This window comes from Gymnoscopelus microlampas (assembly GCF_963454915.1).
Source record: "Gymnoscopelus microlampas genome assembly, chromosome: 12".
NCBI lineage: Eukaryota > Metazoa > Chordata > Actinopteri > Myctophiformes > Myctophidae > Gymnoscopelus > Gymnoscopelus microlampas.
Genome location: NC_139949.1, coordinates 12818547 through 12837281, shown reverse-complemented (window position 1 = coordinate 12837281; position 18735 = coordinate 12818547). Strand labels below are relative to the sequence as shown.

The window sequence follows — 18735 nt, the reverse complement described above, 5'->3', positions numbered from 1 at the left end:
TTCTAGAGGGGTGTTTCCTTGACTTGTGGAAGGAAGAGTTTCATAATAACACGTATTTTTTTTAATGTAATTTGACAGATTAGAGCGATGTGATGATGATGATGGCTAACGTCGCACGTTTGGAGAAGACGACGGCCGGGGGAGAGGAGGAGACAGTAATGCTGGGATATGAATAGGTAATGTAATGTCTGCAGAACTAACGCTCTGTAAACAACAACACGCATTCTGCTGCGCTGCGAGGAGAGGAGCGATCATTATACTGGGGTCTCTGGCAGACAGCGGTGGAAAAAGTACTCGGAATGTTTTTACTTATTGTAAAAGTATCAATACTAGCAATGTAACTACTCTGTTACAAGTAAAAGTAACAGTACAAAAGTTTATAGGCATCCAAATATACTTTAAAGTGCCAAAAGTAAAAGTACTCATCATGCAGAAGGGTCCCATTTCACAGGTGTTGTTGTGAGCTTGTAGATTTGCTATTTTCAAATAACCAAAGTCAAGGTCTGAAGTGGTTGTGTAATAATAATCAAAATCTACAAAGTAACTACTAACTAAAGATTTAAAATAATTGTAGGGGAGTAGAAGTAAAAGTATTGAACATTCTAGGCTAAAATACCAAACAAATGTACTTAAATACAGTAGGCTACTTGAGTAAATGTAGCTACTTAGTTACCACTGGTCTCAGGGGTCCCTGAACGATATGGGCAGAAATGCGTAGCCTACTACCAGTAGAAGTCTAAAATACTGTCATTAGATTACGACATTAGTAGGTATACTTCGTTGTACGTGTGGTGTCGCGTGCATATCTACAAGCTCACAACAGCACGTCGCACGATCGGCTATTTTGTCGGCGTGCGACACCATCCTACGGCGGAGTATACAGCCCAAGTTGGTCTTTCACAGAAGTGTGGGCGTGCGCTGCTTTACAATTAGGCTAATTATGTAAATGAGCAGATAGATCTGATTAGAGGTTGCTACATTAACACATAGAGACTCAAATTAAACTCTAGCTGCTGGCTCATGCATATTCTGATGGTGTAAAGTAACTAAGTACATTTACTTATTGTACTTAAGTACAATTTTGAGGTATTTTTACTTTAGTGGAGTATTTTCAATTTTCAACACTTTTACTTCTACTCCACTACATCTCTGAGGAAAATATTGTACTTTCACTCCACTCCAATTATTTGAAAACTAACTTTTTGATTATTATTACAAAACCCACTAACCACTTCAGCCATATACATATTTCGACCATTTGAAACGCATTGTGAGCTTGTAGATCTGCTATTTTCAAAAGATGTTTTATGCACTTTGAACTTGTGAAACGTGGGACATTCTGCACGACGAGTAACTTTTACTTTTGGTACTTAAAGTATATTTTGATGCAGATACTTTTGTACCTTTACTCAACTTCTACTTGTAACAGAGTATATCTACATTGCATTATTGATACTTTTACTAGAGTAAAACATGTGAGTACTTCATCCATCACTGCTGATGGAGAATAAATAGGCAGACGTGTTTTTTTTTAAAGAGACCAACATAGTTTCCGAGATGATATTCTTTGCATACAGTTATTATTAGCCTATTTTTATTATTATTATTATTATTATTATTATTATACATTTATATTAAAGGAGCTACACCATGAATTTAAAAAATAATAATAATATTTGATATCATATTGTTTATGTCCCTCAAACGTTTTTCCAAAGGTTTGAGCCTAAATCAAGCCTCAGATATACTCATTCCAACTAACTTCTCTCTGGCTTATAAAGCACTTTCACCTGCAATACCACATTGTCCTGTTTGGCACGGGGCGCTATTGAGCCAGTTTGTATGCATGTCATGTCCTGGTTCTGTGTGGAAAAAGTAAAACAAAAAAATAAGAAAAAATTTAAAAAAAAATAAAAATGAAAAAAAAAAAAGATTTTATTTTTTTGTTTAGAACTGAAAAACGGGAGGAATTGTTCCCAGACGTGACGTAGGGTGGGGGAACAAATCTGACGGACTGTTTTCAGACCAATTTACATAAAAAACACAGATAGCCTATGAAAGCCTGCATGCTCGAAGTCGGGTATTTGTTGGAACAGAAGAGAGGTGGGGGAGACCAAAAACACACAAAAATGAAGAAAAAGTTAAAATTCATGGTGTAGACCCTTTAACTGTAGGCTGTAATCGGCAACCCCTCTTCCTCATCACTTAATTCATTCTAACGGTCTTTTCCTCTCCAGAGAATGGAGGGAGGAACCAAGGAGAAAGAAAGCTCAGAGGAAAAAGAGAGTGACGACCATCCCAAGGAGGATGAAGGGAAAGATGAGAAAGGGTTTGATCAGCGGCAGAGTGCTGCCGCAGGGTCCTGTGAAGAAGAAGAGCTCCAACAGAGCCAGCCACCCATCATGCAGTGGGAGGATCTGAGCCTAAGGATAGCCGAGCTGGAGAAACAAGAGCAAGAACGGAGGGAACGGTCAAAGGTCAGCGAAAGGTCAAAGAGACCAGGGTTGTTGTTACACGGTAAAATCCTCAGTGTTCATTAAAAGACCTGGAACTGTGTCATTTTTAGATTTGAGCTAAAAAGCATTATTTTACACTTCGGGCTATTCAAAAATAGCAGATATACAAGCTCATAGCGCGGCACCGAGTGCCGCGCTATGAGCTTGTAGATCTGCTATTTTTGAAAAATCGTGAAAATGTGTGCAAATCTTTGAATATATATATATTTAAAGCGAACATTTTTAACTCAAATCTTTGCTTCTGGGGGTCCCTGGAACAAGATATTTTGATGGGGGTCCGCGGCCAAATACATATAATTTTGGGGGTCCTTGGCATGAAAAAGATTGAGCACCACTGATACAGAAACATACGTTTTTCAGAATACTGTTGAGATTTAGGAGACATGTAGAATCGGCTTCAGGTCTCAATGGGTTAAGTATGAGAGTGTCCAAATAGCCAAATGGACCTGTAAGGCTGTGTGCACACCATAGCCTTTTATCCCAGCTGAATCAGTGGAGGCTCCTGGCAAATCTTTCAGGGTGGGGGGGGGGGCGAAGAGACATATAGACGAGCCATCACTCTGCCAAAAACACTCCCAATACACCCAGAGTTGAAAATATTTGAACTCGCAGACAATATGTTGATGTGAACGTGCACCGTAAAATAGACGCTCAGCACCTCGAGGAAAGAACGTCTTGAGACATTTTTTCCTGAGCGCAGAATATGTTTTCAATGGTTTTCAATGGGAGCACGGAGTATTTACCCTATTCTGCGCTGCACGTTTTACGTTTATCTGCTTGCTGAGAGTTGAAATATTTTCAACTCAGGCGTTTTTTAAGCGTTTTTTAGTTGAGAGCCTTGCGCTTTCAGCTGGGAAGAAACACTTTGGTGGACAGACGCACAGCCCAAGTGTCCATTTGGCTACATTCGTACACTCTCAGGGTTAAAAAATGGTTAAGCTGCAAAGACAGGAAGTCACCATTTGTCTCCTAAAAAGTGGATTATTATACATCTAATCCCAATTAACTAGGTGCATTCCTCAAGGGCACTTGTTTGCTGGATTGACACGTACTTGGCTGTTGTGTGCCGGCAATCAAATCTGGGACCTTTCAATTATAGGACAGCCTCTCTGCTTCCACAAGGCCACGACCATGCTGATTGCATGTGCGTCATCGCCCTGTCAAGCACTCGGTAACAAACACATTGTTTGTTACCACAAAGTGATTTCTACATGTGGCTTGATCTCAGTGGTGGAAAAAGTACTCAGATATTTTACTTAAGTAAAAGCGTGCAGTATAGAAATACTCCGCAACAAGTAAAAGTCCGGAATAGAAAAATGACTTTAGTAAAAGTACAAAAGTATTGGTATCAAAATGTAATTAAAGTACCAAAAGTAAAAGTACTAAAATGTTTGAAAATAGCATGTGTATGAAATAGGGCTGAAGTGGTTAATATGTTAACTACTTCAGTATACCACTTGTATGTTTTATAATGTAATAATTTATATCGGCAAAGTAACTAGTAACTTTTCAAATAATAATAATAATAATAATAATTTATAATAAAATAAAAGTACAACATTTGCCTCTGAGATGTGGAGTAGAAGTAAAAGTATAGACAAAATTGTACTCAAGTACAATACTTGAGTACATGTACTTAGTCACTTTACGCCACTGCTTGACCTCTACTTGATTTCCTTGCCCCTCTTCTTCTCCTCCTGCGTCCTCCAGAGTGGAGGTGGCACAGGGCTGAGGAGCCAGTCAGGGGCCGGAGGAGCGGAGGACAGGCACAGGAGGAGGCCGTGGGGAGCACACTGGGAGGACGAGGAGGAGGAGGAGGACACGCCCAGATGTAAAGTTACGTCTAGGTCAGTGGGTTTTCAACCCTTTTCATATCAAGGGTCCATTATTTATTCGGCATTTGAGCCACGGACGGTGGACCACCGCTTTGATGAGATTTAGACTCTCAGAGCCAAGACTTAGAATATTTGTGTTGTCGTTGGGATACGATTTTGTCCACAATTCCATGCTGTATCGATGTTGGTACCAATAGGAGAGAGATAACAGGCAAACGTTGATCAAAATAACAATTCTTTTTAAGTATTTTGCAGATAATTTAACTCTTGAGAGTGTAAAATGAAACCAAATGGACCCGTGATCTATAAGGGTCCATTTGGTTTCATTTTACACTCTCAAGAGTTAAAGATCTATAAGGGTCCATTTGGTTTCATTTTACACTCTCACGAGTTAAAGATTCATAAGGGTCCATTTGGTTTCATTGTACACTCTCACGAGTTAAAGATCCATAAGGGTCCATTTGGTTTAATTTTACACTCTCAAGAGTTAAAAGATCTATAAGGGTCCATTTGGTTTCATTTTACACTCTCAAGAGTTAAAGATCTATAAGGGTCCATTTGGTTTCATTTTACACTCTCACGAGTTAAAGATCCATAAGGGTCCATTTGGTTTCATTTTACACTCTCACGAGTTAAAGATCTATAAGGGTCCATTTGGTTTCATTTTACACTCTCACGAGTTAAAGATTCATAAGGGTCCATTTGGTTTCATTTTACACTCTCACGAGTTAAAGATCCATAAGGGTCCATTTGGTTTCATTTTACACTCTCAAGAGTTAAAGATCTATAAGGGCCCATTTGGTTACCAACTCTTCCATCATTTAGCTGGGGACCACCGGGAACCCCCTCAAGGACCACTGGTGGTCCCCGGACCACGGGTTGAGAACCACTGGTCTAGGTAATGAAGGACAATTCAGAATAATCAGACAGTGAATGTGCAAAAGTGCAATGAACACTAAAGAGGGGGGCCCCTGGGAGCGACTGTAGCTGAGTGGGTAGAGAGAGGCTGTCTGGGAATCGGAACGTCACCGTTTCAACCATCGGCTGACACCAGGCCAGTCTTAAATGCTCTCCCCCGTACTCTCATCTGAGCCATCTGAGTAGCCATCTGCTGGGGGAAACAGAAAAAAGCAATTCCCCCTTCCCGAAGACCAGAAAATACTTAATTTCCCTTTTCTTGTAATCTCATTGAAGTCAAGTCAGAAATCATTTGCATAGTCCTTTCTATAAAGCCCCCTTTGACACTCGACGTGCTTCATTTGAAATGCAAGCACAAATACGAAATATGCAGAGATGGTACAAAGTAAAGATACAATTTACTTTCCTCAAAAGGAAATCCATATGGTCAAGTGTGAGACAATTGTGACATTAAAATGGACACAATAACAGACAACAATTAATAGCACAGATAACTTAACATGACACGTAAATAGACAGACATTATGGTTGACTTTCGTACTAAATATTGCACTATCCCTTTAAAAAATGTGTGTACACACATTGTGTGAGAAATGTCATGGGTTTTTGCGTCTCTTGTGTTCACAGATTTCACAATCACAAAAACCTACAGCTGTGCTTCATCAACGACAGCGACAGTGAAGAAGACGAGGGAGCCAATAAAAAGGTCAGGGTTTGGACTGATCTCCACCACATCATCCCTAAAACAGTGGTTCTCAAACCTTTTCATGCCAAGGACCCCCAAAAGGATGTTATTTTTGGCTGCGGACCCCGTGTCTCAAAAAAAAAATGTGCGCCAGGATTTTACAAAAAATAGCAGATCTACAAGCTCATAGCGCGGCACAAAGTGACAGTGCTATGAGCTTGTATATCTGCTGTTTTTGAATAGTTAAGTATGCAATATGGTTAAAGTGGTTAAAATGCTATAACTGCTCCTAAACTGTCTTTTTCTGAGGCAGAGTAAACCACGCTCCAACTGATGTTCACTAGGGCCTTTTATTTCTCCTAAGATGAGACAACGTGAAAAACTGTAAATGAAATGACATAATTTAGCCACAATGAATTATTAACATGAATTATGTCCTTGTTGACAGCCATTCTGTATTCTTTTTAAATGTCCATGAAATGTCCACATAACAAATGAAATGTCCACTTTTAGCTGCATAAACACACAACAATAATCATCATTGTACAGACCAACAAATAAACATGTGACATACCGTGTGCGCCTTCTGCCCAGATATATTCAGGAGTGTTAGTACTTTTTATCATTTTATGTATTTTCTTCTTGACATACACTCCTCACAGCTCAGACAACTCTGTTTGTTCTGATTACCAGCAGTACCAAAGCTCACACAGGTGAACCCAATAGACCCCTTAACAGACGACGTCATACTGGCTGCGTGCAGCCAGTATGCGCGCAACGAAACCCATTATATCAGGTCTCGTTAGGACGCGTCTCACTAGCCAACACACACAAGAGGGGGTTGGGGTGTGCTGAAACCAGTGCACCCCGAAACAGGTTGGGAATTGATTGCGTGAAACAATCACCTGTGCGTCCAGGCTCAATGTTAGTAAACAAATAATTGGTCTATGCTGCATGATTGGTGTCACTTGATATCTGCCACAGCAGGCCACAATGCAGAGAACAGCAGAAGGCACTATATCACCATACTCCATACACATACAATACAGTATATTACCCAAAATAAACAATATTCACTTTTCGTATTTTCAGAAAAATTATAAAATCAAATACCACAAAATTCAACCACTCTGGAACAGCTACAAATGCCATTAACTAGTTTTGCTGTGGACCCCCTGGTACCCCCCCAAGGAGAGAGAGAACCAATGCCCTAAAATACCATACTTAGATTTAGTCACAGCACATACTCACCTTTACTCGAAACCTGATGTTTGCATATTATACGTACGATATGGAAATCACAAGGATAAACCATGAAGCAATAAAGGAGTGAATACACAGAGCATTCATAGCAAATCACTATGTAAACAAAGTCAGTGGAGTGTTTTCAACAGCTTCTATGGCAACAGATCTATGCCTTGGTCACAGTTTAAGGCTTGAAAGAAGAATAACACCAAGTAGAGGACAAACAACCCCGGAAAGGCTTGATCTGCAGTAAAGCACTGGAGCACAACAGATATCAGGCAATAAACATTACTGGGCTTAGGTTTTGACAACAATCAGTGCGTTTTTTTCACAGTTCCCTTCTTGATTTCCTCTGCTCAATGTTGCTCTGCTCAGAGAGCACAAGATCAGCCTATACAGTGCCCTGCTTTGGTGGTTGGAATGCGAGAAACGTCTTTCTTCATAGACCTTTAGTTCTGTCAGCCAGTCGTTACTTTGCTATCACAAAGTGGGTTGGCAGATGTTCTAGGGAACCACACACACACACACACACACACACACACACACACACACACACACACACACACACACACACACACACACACACACACACACACACACACACACACACACAGCAGCAGAGAACATTTCATCTCTGACTTGTTTTTTTTTCTTCTTTATACGGCCAGTGATAATGGATGAATACAGAATCTCTAATGTAGGTCACAAGCTGTAATATTATTCTTTATTGATCCCTGTGGGGAAGTTGGTCCTTATCATTTGGCCCTTCCTAACTACATATAAGGAGCAGTGTGCAGCCAGTGAGCAGCACTCTGGGACCAGAGCCCCTACTGTAAGACCACAGACGTCCATTTTGGAGTGAGGGCTAGATAATGCAGATAGAGTAAATGCATCTTTATAAGTAGATTCAGATAAGGATTTCGTTTTGAATCTCATTTCCTGACTACCTGAAAACAGACAAGGTCTCGCAACCCCGTGTGATCTTTGCTCCCCGGACTCCAGGTTTGGAAAACACTGGTCCAGTTCAATGGCTGGTGAAAACCGAGTCCCAAGCAGTGTTGATTTTGACAGCAAACTTTGATTTAGATTTAGTCATAGTCTTTTGAATCAAATTCTATTTAGTTTTAGTCATATTTTAGTCATCTGGAATGTTTTAGTTATTGTTTAGTTTTAGTCGACTAAATATCATAAGATTATTGTCGAATAAATCTACAGTTGACTAAAAATTGACTAAAATGCATTTTGGCGGTGCCTTGATGGCGTCGTAATGGCTGATTTTACACTTCTACAAGCTCACAAGCTCACACTTCTACAAGTAGATCTGCTATTTTCAGAGCGCAACACCCGAGCGCAACCAAACATAAAATGACTTGTCTTTTAGTTCTACTGGATCTCTTCTCCATTAGTCACTCCCTAACATTTTAGTCTAGTTTTTATTTGTTGACGAAATTGCCAATATATTTAGTCTCAGTCATCGTAGCTTGGTTTTTATTTCGTTTTTATTTCGTTTTCGTCAGTGAAAAAAGGTAGTCGACGAACATTTTCGTCATAGTTTTAGTCGACGAAATCAACACAAGTCCCAACAAAGAAAAAGCAGTTGAAAAACAGTGCTTTATTTCACAGTTGTTTTGTTTTACTTTGGCAGCTAACTGTACGATGTCTTGGCCAGGTTTCCACGGGGAGAGGCTGCAACGGTTACCATCCTTCTGGTCTGAAGCAGGAAGTCGTAGTGGCTCTGAGGGCTCTGAGAGATAAACTGTGGAATGAACAAAGACAGATGGAGGAGGTGAGTGGGACGTTTCTGAAGCCCGTTTTCCACACTTGCACTGAAAGCCGCGAATCCACTGTCGACGTTCCACATTGGCGCAATGTGGTGATAGGAGCTGGTGTTGATTAAGTTAGGGCTGCAGTCAATTGTGAACTATTCAATTTGATTGAAAATAATCAAGCTTTTACAAAAATAGCAAACAATAGCCGATCTACAAGCTCACAGGGTTAAATCGGTACATGTTATTTCTGGAGTCATGTGATCAATAAATATCACATGTAGGATTGTTCATGTACCATTCCAATTGGATATGAATGAATTTGTATTTTGAACTCCTCTACTGTATGTTATGGATTCCATATGGGAAAGGGGTTATGGGGAAGAGATTCATGGTAGGACCAAAAATAACTTGCAAACAAACATGCAAAACCAAGGAAAGAAAAAAAAGAATGATAAGGAAAGAAAGGGAAAAGAAAAAAAGATAGAAAATATATGTAAGTGTAGAGACTTAGAGAAGAGAGAGAGAGAGATAGAATAGAGGAAGAGCGAGAAATGACTGAATGTAGGGCGGAAGATGGTTTATGTTTGCTGTTAAGTTTTCCAGATGAAGTAAATCTCTTTGTATGCATTTGCTTGTGTGTGTGTGTGTGTGTGTGTGTGTGTGTGTGTGTGTGTGTGCAGCATCTGGCGAGCAGCAGTGTTGTGGCCAAACGGAAGCGTCTGGAGCACTGTGAGCTGCAGAACTGTTCAGTGCAGCAGCTGGTTGGCCTCAAGGAATCACTGCAACAGGACATACAAGGTATGCAAACATGCACTCACATACAGTAATGCAAACACACGTACAATTGGTACAAACAATTTCACACGCATGCGCACACACACGCGCACACACACACACAGACACACACACACGCGCACGCGCACACGCACACGCACGCGCGCGCACGCACGCACGCACGCACGCACACACACACACACACACACACACACACACACACACAGAATATTTCATATCTCTGACTAGTTTTATTGTTTTTCTTTATACAGCCAGTGATAATGGATGAAAACAGAATCTCTAATGTAGGTCACAAGCTGTAATATTATTCTTTATTGATCCCTTCATAATCACAGATTGATTAATGCCACAGGTTTGTAATCATTCCGACAGCTAGGGCTGTTGCAATAATTGCATTATTGTAATACCACAATATTAATAAGTCAAACGCAAATTGGGTGGGAAGAAACCGCACCAACCACAACCAAGACCCCTGAACAGCATTTGTGCCATGTTTGGTGAGGATTGGAGCAATGCTATGCCTGTGGCCCATGAGTGACTATTGTCATGGCAGACCCCTGAACAGTGTGCGTTAATCGCAATTATTTGAGTGACAATTAATCGTCAACTTAAATTTGTAATCGTGACAGTCCTAGAAGAGCATAGTGAATATAATATATGTACTGCCTATCAACAGTTATCCTAACAACAAGGTAAAAATCACACCCAGTGTGAAGTGGGCGGTGTGTGGTCATGACAACATGACTCACTTTAAAAAAAGGATAAATGACTTTTTTTAAAGTCCATACTGCTATTCATAGGGCTGCACATGTGTCATGTGTTTCGCTAGCCAATCACAGTCCTGAATTTGCAAAGTCAGCCAATCACATTACAGTTAGTGGTGATGACACTAGCTGTAATGTGATTGGCTGATATGAAAGTATCGATTTGCATTAACAATGGAAGGGTTAGGGGATACACAAATGTTTTGGTCGGTGTCCAAACCTCACTTATAGGGGGCGGCTACACCGCCCCAAAAATACACAGCAGAGCACACAACATTCCCTATGAAACTTTATTTTTCGCTAACCCTCTCCTTCCATCCCCATCTCTCTCCTCTGCCAGACCTGAGCTCTGAGCTCGTGGCCCACCTGCTGGTGCGAGACCAGCTGAGGACCAAACAGGACGCCATGCTTCTGGACGTCCAGGACATGACGTAGCACCAGGATCACCTGCTACCAAGTCCAGTAAGCCAACGCAGAAACCATCAAGCTCCCTTTTCCGCCAAACATGGATGTGTGGCCACTGTGGAACCAGCGTGAGGAACCAGGACGTTATTGTTTTGACCAAACAAAGGGCTTATAGACCTTGGTGGAACAATGAGGTGTGTTAAACTTGGATATTCAGGTTACATTTTCTTTAAGCACATGAGTGGCCATTCCACTCATACTCATGTGTTTTTATTTTTTAGTAGGACATCAATGAGGGAGTCAGCATAGGGGAGGGACATGAGTTAAGATCTCTGTGGGACCCGGCTCATCTGTAGGGCCTGGAAGATGTACGCATGTACAGGTGGCTGTAGAGATGGCAGCCATAACCATTACTCTGTATCTGGGCACCTCAGTATTAGGAAATGACACGTTATTGAGCCCTCCATAATTACATTGCCATAACACCGTGTCAACCTAATAGAACATAATCTAAGACTTCATCGGCTCCTCTGGCTAAAAGAAAGTAAACAACAAGTATTTCATCAAGGATAGATCTTAGGGATTTTGGTCACTAAGCGTTAGAGTTATATGTGACAGCCATATCCGTGCCACATCCATTTATGGCCCCGTTTCAATTCTGGCTCATGACGACACTATTTCACTAGCCTATAGAGGCTATATGGAAGCCATTTCCAATGGTCTTGTACAGTGGTACATGGGGGTCCTTGACATTAAAAGGTTTGAGAACCTCCGGTCTAGTAGATTGATAAAATGTCTGATCTTGCTTTCAATGGGACAGAACAGGAACAGTAAAACAAATGTATACAGCTCTAAAGTGCCATCTGGTGGACATTCAATGTGCCTTAAAAATACATACTGTACATTTGCTCATCGATAGTGGCCTTCTGAAGGGTTACATGGCGGCTTTCCGACATGTCGCCTTTCCGACGTTAACGAACCCTATACCTAACCCTCACCCTAACCCTAACCGCACGCGGAAGCCACTAGTCGGAGTGGCGAGATGTCGGCGTGGAAGACTGTTACCCTTCTGAAGGGAACCCGGGACAATTGGCTCTATGCACAGCAACCATATTGTAAAGACCTTCACATGTGTTACCAATGATACTAATGAAGGCTCCGTTTCATTCTGGTCAAGCAGAGTCAGGGTGCTGACATTGTGCATGTTGGCTCACTGGAAACACTCTGCTACACCAGTAGTTCTCAAATTGGGGTCCAGGGACCCTCATGGTTCCTTGAGGGGGTTCCAAATGGCCCCTTAGGAGTGTCTAACTCTGAGAGTGTACAAAATGGAACCAAATGGACCCGTAAGGGTCCATTTGGTTCCATTTGTACACTTATGAGTTATGGGGGAGAACCACTGTGCTACACGAAATGGAATAGAGCCTTCATTAGTATCATTGGTAACACCTATGAAGGAAGTAAGGAAGAGGCCCAGTTTCTTTCCAATGTGGCTGCTGTGCATAGAGCCTATTGCTGTGTTAGTTCCATGTCCACTTAGAAAGGGAACGGGCTCCTAACCCTGGCAAAGATTGTGCCTTGCGGCTTACGCCACACAACAGTGCCAAACTGCACAGAAGAAGTACACAGCGACACTCGGCCGAGCGTGGGAGCTGAATATGTGATTTCCCTTTGTTCTGGAGTAGGACGTCAGATCACAGGAAGAGAGCGGGTCCTTTAGGGAAAAAGGAGGAGGTGGTTGTGAGGTGTCTTTTTGAGTGCGATGGAAAGTGAAGGCTTCCTCCTGCACTCTCCAGGAAATCCTCTGACATTGTTCAAATCATGGACAACAGCCCAATATGCAGTCTCATTAATCAAAATGCAAACACACCCCGGCGAGAGTGGAACAACTAAGTGACCGGTCTTTCATCAGCCGAGGGTTGTGCGTTTTGAACCAAAACCGGCTGCAATGCTGAAACCAGTGGTTACATCAGTGATTCTCAAACGTTGCTCCACAGTTTGATATGCATTAGGCCTCTGATCCCCATTTAATGAAAGATGTATCTCTGGACCAATGTACACTGTACAATCATTAGTATTAATTCAACTCTGAGAATGCACACATTTTTCCAAATAGACCCGTGATGGTGCATTTGTTACACTCTCAGAGTTACAAATCCATAAGGGTCCATTTGGTTCCTAACTACAACCATTTAGCTGGTGACCCCCTGGAACCACCTCGAGGACCCCTGGGGGGTCCCCAGACCCCACGTTGAGAACCACAGGGTTCCATGTCCCCATTTCAACTTGTGTTTGTCAGAACACAGACACACAGACCTGATTTGTGCCTCATAGAGAGACAGTGTGTGGCCTGTCCTGCCACACTATCACATACGATCAAACAATTAGATTTTCATCCAGACAATCATTTATATACAAATGAGAGATTCCAGCTTTCCACAAGTTTTATTGTGCTTTCTTTTATTTAGTATACTTAACTTATTACTATAACAAGGGAATACTCCACTTACAGTATAGCCTGTGTAGGAGGTTAAAGAGATTTTTTTGCATCTTTTTTTGTTGTTGCATATTGCTCATCTGAAATGTATCTAAATTTGTTGTTTCAGATTTCAGAACTAGAAATGCTAACTTTTGGGGGGAGCTTACAGGACCAGTGTAGAAATGTTACATTGTGAGTAGGACAGGAATAAAAAACAACAACTAAAACTAACTTAAAACGAATACAGAAGAAGAATAGAGAAGAAATCCATTTTCAAAAACATCTTTCTCAGTTATACTGTATATTCCGAAATTATTTCAGAAATACACATTAAAAGCGTAGTAAGTGATACTGTTCTGTTAAAATTTGTGTTAAATAGCTATATATGTTTAACAAGGGTCTCCCCGTCTCAGCTCTTTAGTACACAGAAAAAGAATTTTCAGATTGGGATACCAATTTTATCCAATCCGGAGAGAGAACTCATACAGGATATTAAACAACTGAAATTGGAAGTGATGCAAAGAATTGAGCAAACATCGGAACTGGAACACTATAAAATGTTATCTACTGAATGGGTTCTCTCTTCTGATTGGATGAAATTTACAACCCATCTGAAAATGCATTTTATGTATGCTCAAGAGTTGGAGAGACAGGGAGACCCCTGTTACTGAAAAAAAAATAAAAAATACTCCACATTAAACATTAAACTATCAGAGTAGTTTTAACTTTTTAACAATAAACTTTTTGTTTTAACCAAAAAATATCACTTACCGGTACTCTATTTTTAAACTTAAAGCATTCAATATAAGTAAATGGACATGCATTTCCCTAAATGTATTTACAATGTACTCATTTAGCAAACACTCTTAATCCAGAGCGATTTGCAGTGAGCATACATCAAATGCATAGAAATAGTAATCTGGTACTAGTAGTATAGTAATAGTAATCTAACCTAGGCTCCAATGTAGCCTGACAGCGTGTCACGGGTTCGAGTCCCGATCCCGACGGCCTTTGCTGCATGTCACTCCCATCTCTCTCTCCCCGTTTTCTGTCTTATCTACACTAAACTATCAATAAAGCCCCCCCCCCCCCCCAAAAAAGAAGGTAATCTAGGATCTTAGCCATATCAGACCTAACAGTAACATCTAATAACTTGAATAATACAGTCTTTTGATGGAGCTGGTGTTCTTTAATGGTTCCATAATTATTATTTTTTTGTGTTTTTTGTGTTTTGATCATTCATTTCATAATCGTTGACTTACCACAAGGAAAATAATTAGAACGTAATATATTGCTACAAATGGGCAACAAATGAAGAGTAATTACAAAACATGTATTTTACAGCAGATATTTTACTTTTGCTACTTGAACTGAAGGTTTGTGTGATCTTTAAGAGGATGACCGGGTTTCGTGAAACCTACAAACCCCGTCCGTGATGAAAATGTATTACATGGGCATTGTTCTGAAAAGAAGGTCTTACGGCCGAGACAGTGTTGAGATACAGAACACTGCTACCCAACCTTTTGTGTGACCGTGTGCCTTACTTAAAAACTATACCTATTTTGTGATTCTTACTCACCCATTGTTGTGGTTGAAGGCCTATACTGACCTACACTATGACCAAAAGTCAGTGGACACTGACAGTGTTTATAATTAGTTCCAGTGAATGGAAATCTTACTGTTACAGCTTCTAGACCAGTGGTTCTCAAAGTGTGGTAGGCCTACTCTTGTGGTCCCTCGGGGTTCCTTGAGGGGTTTCTAAATGGACACTTGCACGTGTGTAGTAGTAACTCTTGAGAGTGTAGAAATGGAGCCTTCCATTTGTACAATCTCTAAAGTTATGGGGGTCCTTGAAACTAAAAAATTTTGAGAACCACTGTCCTTGAAACTAAAAAACTTTGAGAACCACTGTTCTACACAATTTTGTGCTTCCAATTTTGAGGCAACAGTTTACAGAAGGCCGTGTCCTCTTCCTGTTTCAGAAGGACATTCTGCTATTCAGCTATTTCTGCTATTTTTGGAAAATGTAAGATTTTTTTAACGATTATGACGATTATGCATAAATAATTGTGATTATCTCAGATAATTGCGATTAGGCGATTATTACATAATAATTGTGACAGGCCTACTCTTGGGGCTATGGTTGAATGTAAGCAAATTGCAGCAGCAAATGTTCCAACTTGTGAAAATCCATCCCAGAATAGTGGAGAATGTTATTAGCAAGGGACGGACCTAACTCCATATCAAGGACAATGATTTGCTATGTCCACTGACGTTTTGGTCGTATAGCCTAGTCTTTGTTAAGCCATTAATGCATAATATAAATAATAAATAATCCTGAAAGAAAAATAGGTTACAGTTAAGGGCATTGGACTTTTGTACTTTAAAAAAAAGAAGAGGTTATCTCAAGTATTTTTCAGTAATTACCTTTATCTGAATTATTTTATGTTCAATAAATGTCATAGGGTTATTTAACGTCCGGGCCCTTGCTTTGTTTATTCATACCACTGCTACCTATGTGCTGTTTGACCCGTGATTGTCTTTTTGATGCTTGAGCACACATCACCGCACGTTTTAAATAAACATCATGACGTTTGTCATTTTTTGTGTTTGTGCATGTCATGTTGACAAGCTCGGTGTTAACCCGTTAAAACCGGGAACGCATCTGTGTAACCACTTAAACCATTATTTTATACTTTGGGCTATTCAAGCAGATCTGCAAGCTCATAGCGCGGCACCGAGTGCCGCGCTACAAGCTTGTAGATCTGCTATTTTTTTTTTATCGTGAAAATTTGTGCAAATCTTTGAATATATATATTTTTAAAGCCAACATTTTTAACTCAAATCTTTTCTTCTGGGGGGTCCCTGGAACCAAATTGAAATTTGAGATGGGGGTCCAAATACATATCATTTTGGGGGCCGCTGACAACCACTGATACAACAACATATTTTTTTCAGAAAACTTATAGGATTTAGAAGACATTTGTGGACTCACAAGCCTTAATGAGTTAATGAAGCAGAATGAAGCACACAAACAGTGATAAACGAGGGATGACGATGGGGGCGGGGGGGGAACAGTGTTCGGGATGACTGACCCATAGAGAGAGGGAGAGAGAGAGAGAGAGAGAGAGAGAGAGAGGAGGAGGAACACAACGAAGGATTGATTTGTTTACCCAGATAGATCCTATGATCTGTGTTGGAGATGAAACGCAGACGAGCAGCTACTGATGCCGTTTCTTCCAAATAGTGGTTCAGCTAATGGGCGACTGAGACAACAGAGCAGTCCCTGGAGAGGTTTTCACTCAGAAGATCATTTTGAAGGGACAACAAACCACGTGTAACTACAGAAGTATTAGGTAAGTGAATTGTTAGTGCACCTGACCCTGAGTTGTACCGTAATCAATCTATCATTTTGAACAAGGCCCTAATTTTGAAGTCATTTGTGCAAACAATTTTATCTCAGAGGCAAGATCACAGAAAGAGGGCACAATGATACTATTCTGCAATTAATTCATATGAAATCTAAATGCATGTTGAGTAATAACTAGATTTCATCATTTTCTGTATTTACCTGAAATCCATTAAACATTGTCAGTGTTTCTGTTCTGTCAGAACAAGAACGTGTCTACCTCACTAATAACTTCAACGTCAACTTCACTAATAACTTAATAAGTTCATACAATATCAATTTTCATAAATGTGTCTTGTATGTATAAAATGGTGAACACATGTCTCTGTTTAGGAGTGGAACTGGTTAACTAAACAAGACACAGTATCCTCAAAGCAGCACGCATCCATGAGTGAGCCAACAATAGAAAGCATAATCTATTAATTAAACTATGTACCTTCCACTCTGCACTGCAGTGGCATGATCAGAGTCCCTGCAGCTTCTTGTATTGGGTTTCATTCCTGCAGTTCTTACTGAATGAACGGTGATCAATTATTTACAGAGACACTGAAGGTCAGCGGATTGAGCCCGGGACCCTTAGCTCTGGGCCCCGAGACATTTTTAGCCACATCCGCTGTGGACAGGCAGGAGGAGATATGCTGTGTAAATGACCTCTTCTGGAACAGGAGCATCTTCAGGTAACCGCTTAGTTTTCTCTAAACTACGTGGGGGTCTGCGTTTTAGTCACTTACACTCATGTCAATTTGGTGTTCTGAGGAATTCCCCTGTTATTAACATCTTTAATGTAAACGTGTGTGGGAGGGGTAAACATTTAGTGCACAAACATCGTTTTGATTTGATTCAGGCTCAGACATGGAATTCTAAGTAAGTAAGTACTTGGTAGTGAGTAAGTAAACTTTATTTATAAAGCGCCTTACAAGAGTTAAAAGGTACTGAGCGACTGTATACCGAACACAGTGATTTGTTTTTTTACGATGATACGGCAGTGACGGAAGTATCAAGTTGTTGCTCATTATAGTGCATACATACGGAGACTCACTCAGGGGACAGTGCTCGGTATATGATATACAGTATAAGAAATACTGTATCAATACATATCACTTTACTCATATTTATCACTCCACAAATATACATTAAACATTTCATACATCTAATCAGACTTGTATTTTCAGGCATTGGTGCAGTAAGTTCTCAAACACACATTCAGTGCATGTTGTGTAGCCCAGTATAGTATAGTTGTACTCTTGACCAGCGTAGCACACGGTGGTCAAGTGTACCAACAAGCTGCTATTACTACTACAGTACACACACACACACACACACACACACACACACACACACACACACACACACACACACACACACACACACACACACACACACACACACACACACACACACACACACACACACACACGCACACACACGCACACGCACACACACCCGTTCCTCTACAGCTGCATGCATGACATATGCCCCACTGTTCAACTGCACACAGCTAAAGAATTGTTTTCAAGTAGGCCTAGTCATGCACTGTCCTGTTGCACTGTGTATGACATACTGTTGCCACGTGAATGTTATTTACTGTTACATGTGTCTCCACCATTGTCACCAAGACAAATTCTTGTCCTCTCTGCAATTAGGGCATAGGGATTCTTATGTTGCACAACAGTCTGTGACTCTTTTCCAAAACATGGGCATGAATTTAATCATGGTCAAAGTAGCTCAGTGCTGGAACATACTACATAAGGTAAGGCCTGCATGAGTTGCGGGAGGTTTCCGGAAAACTGTGTTAATGATTGAGGGACTAATAGACCGAGACATACTCTTCATCAGCAAAACGCATGCGGTACATTCTGAGAGAGTGTTTCCAAACTAATGACCGTGTTTTTTCCCCCCTTGTCACAGGACACAC

At 40.7% G+C, this 18735-nt stretch overlaps 1 protein-coding gene across 2 annotated transcripts; it reads left to right on the top strand.

Moving 5' to 3' along the window:
* LOC311057977 (schwannomin-interacting protein 1) lies at nt 1-16011 on the top strand. Of its 2 annotated transcripts, none has more exons than XM_084075206.1 (7): nt 1-176; nt 2238-2477; nt 4227-4363; nt 5897-5975; nt 8869-8985; nt 9649-9766; nt 10868-16011. In XM_084075206.1, the coding sequence occupies exons 2-7, from the start codon at nt 2241-2243 to the stop codon at nt 10960-10962; spliced, it is 783 nt and encodes a 260-aa protein (XP_083931332.1). In that variant the 5' UTR covers nt 1-176; nt 2238-2240; the 3' UTR covers nt 10963-16011. The 2 variants fall into 2 exon arrangements, with proteins under 2 accessions (XP_083931332.1, XP_083931331.1); XM_084075205.1 differs by having other exon boundaries at nt 8845-8985.
* The last annotated feature ends 2724 nt before the right edge of the window (nt 16012-18735 follow it).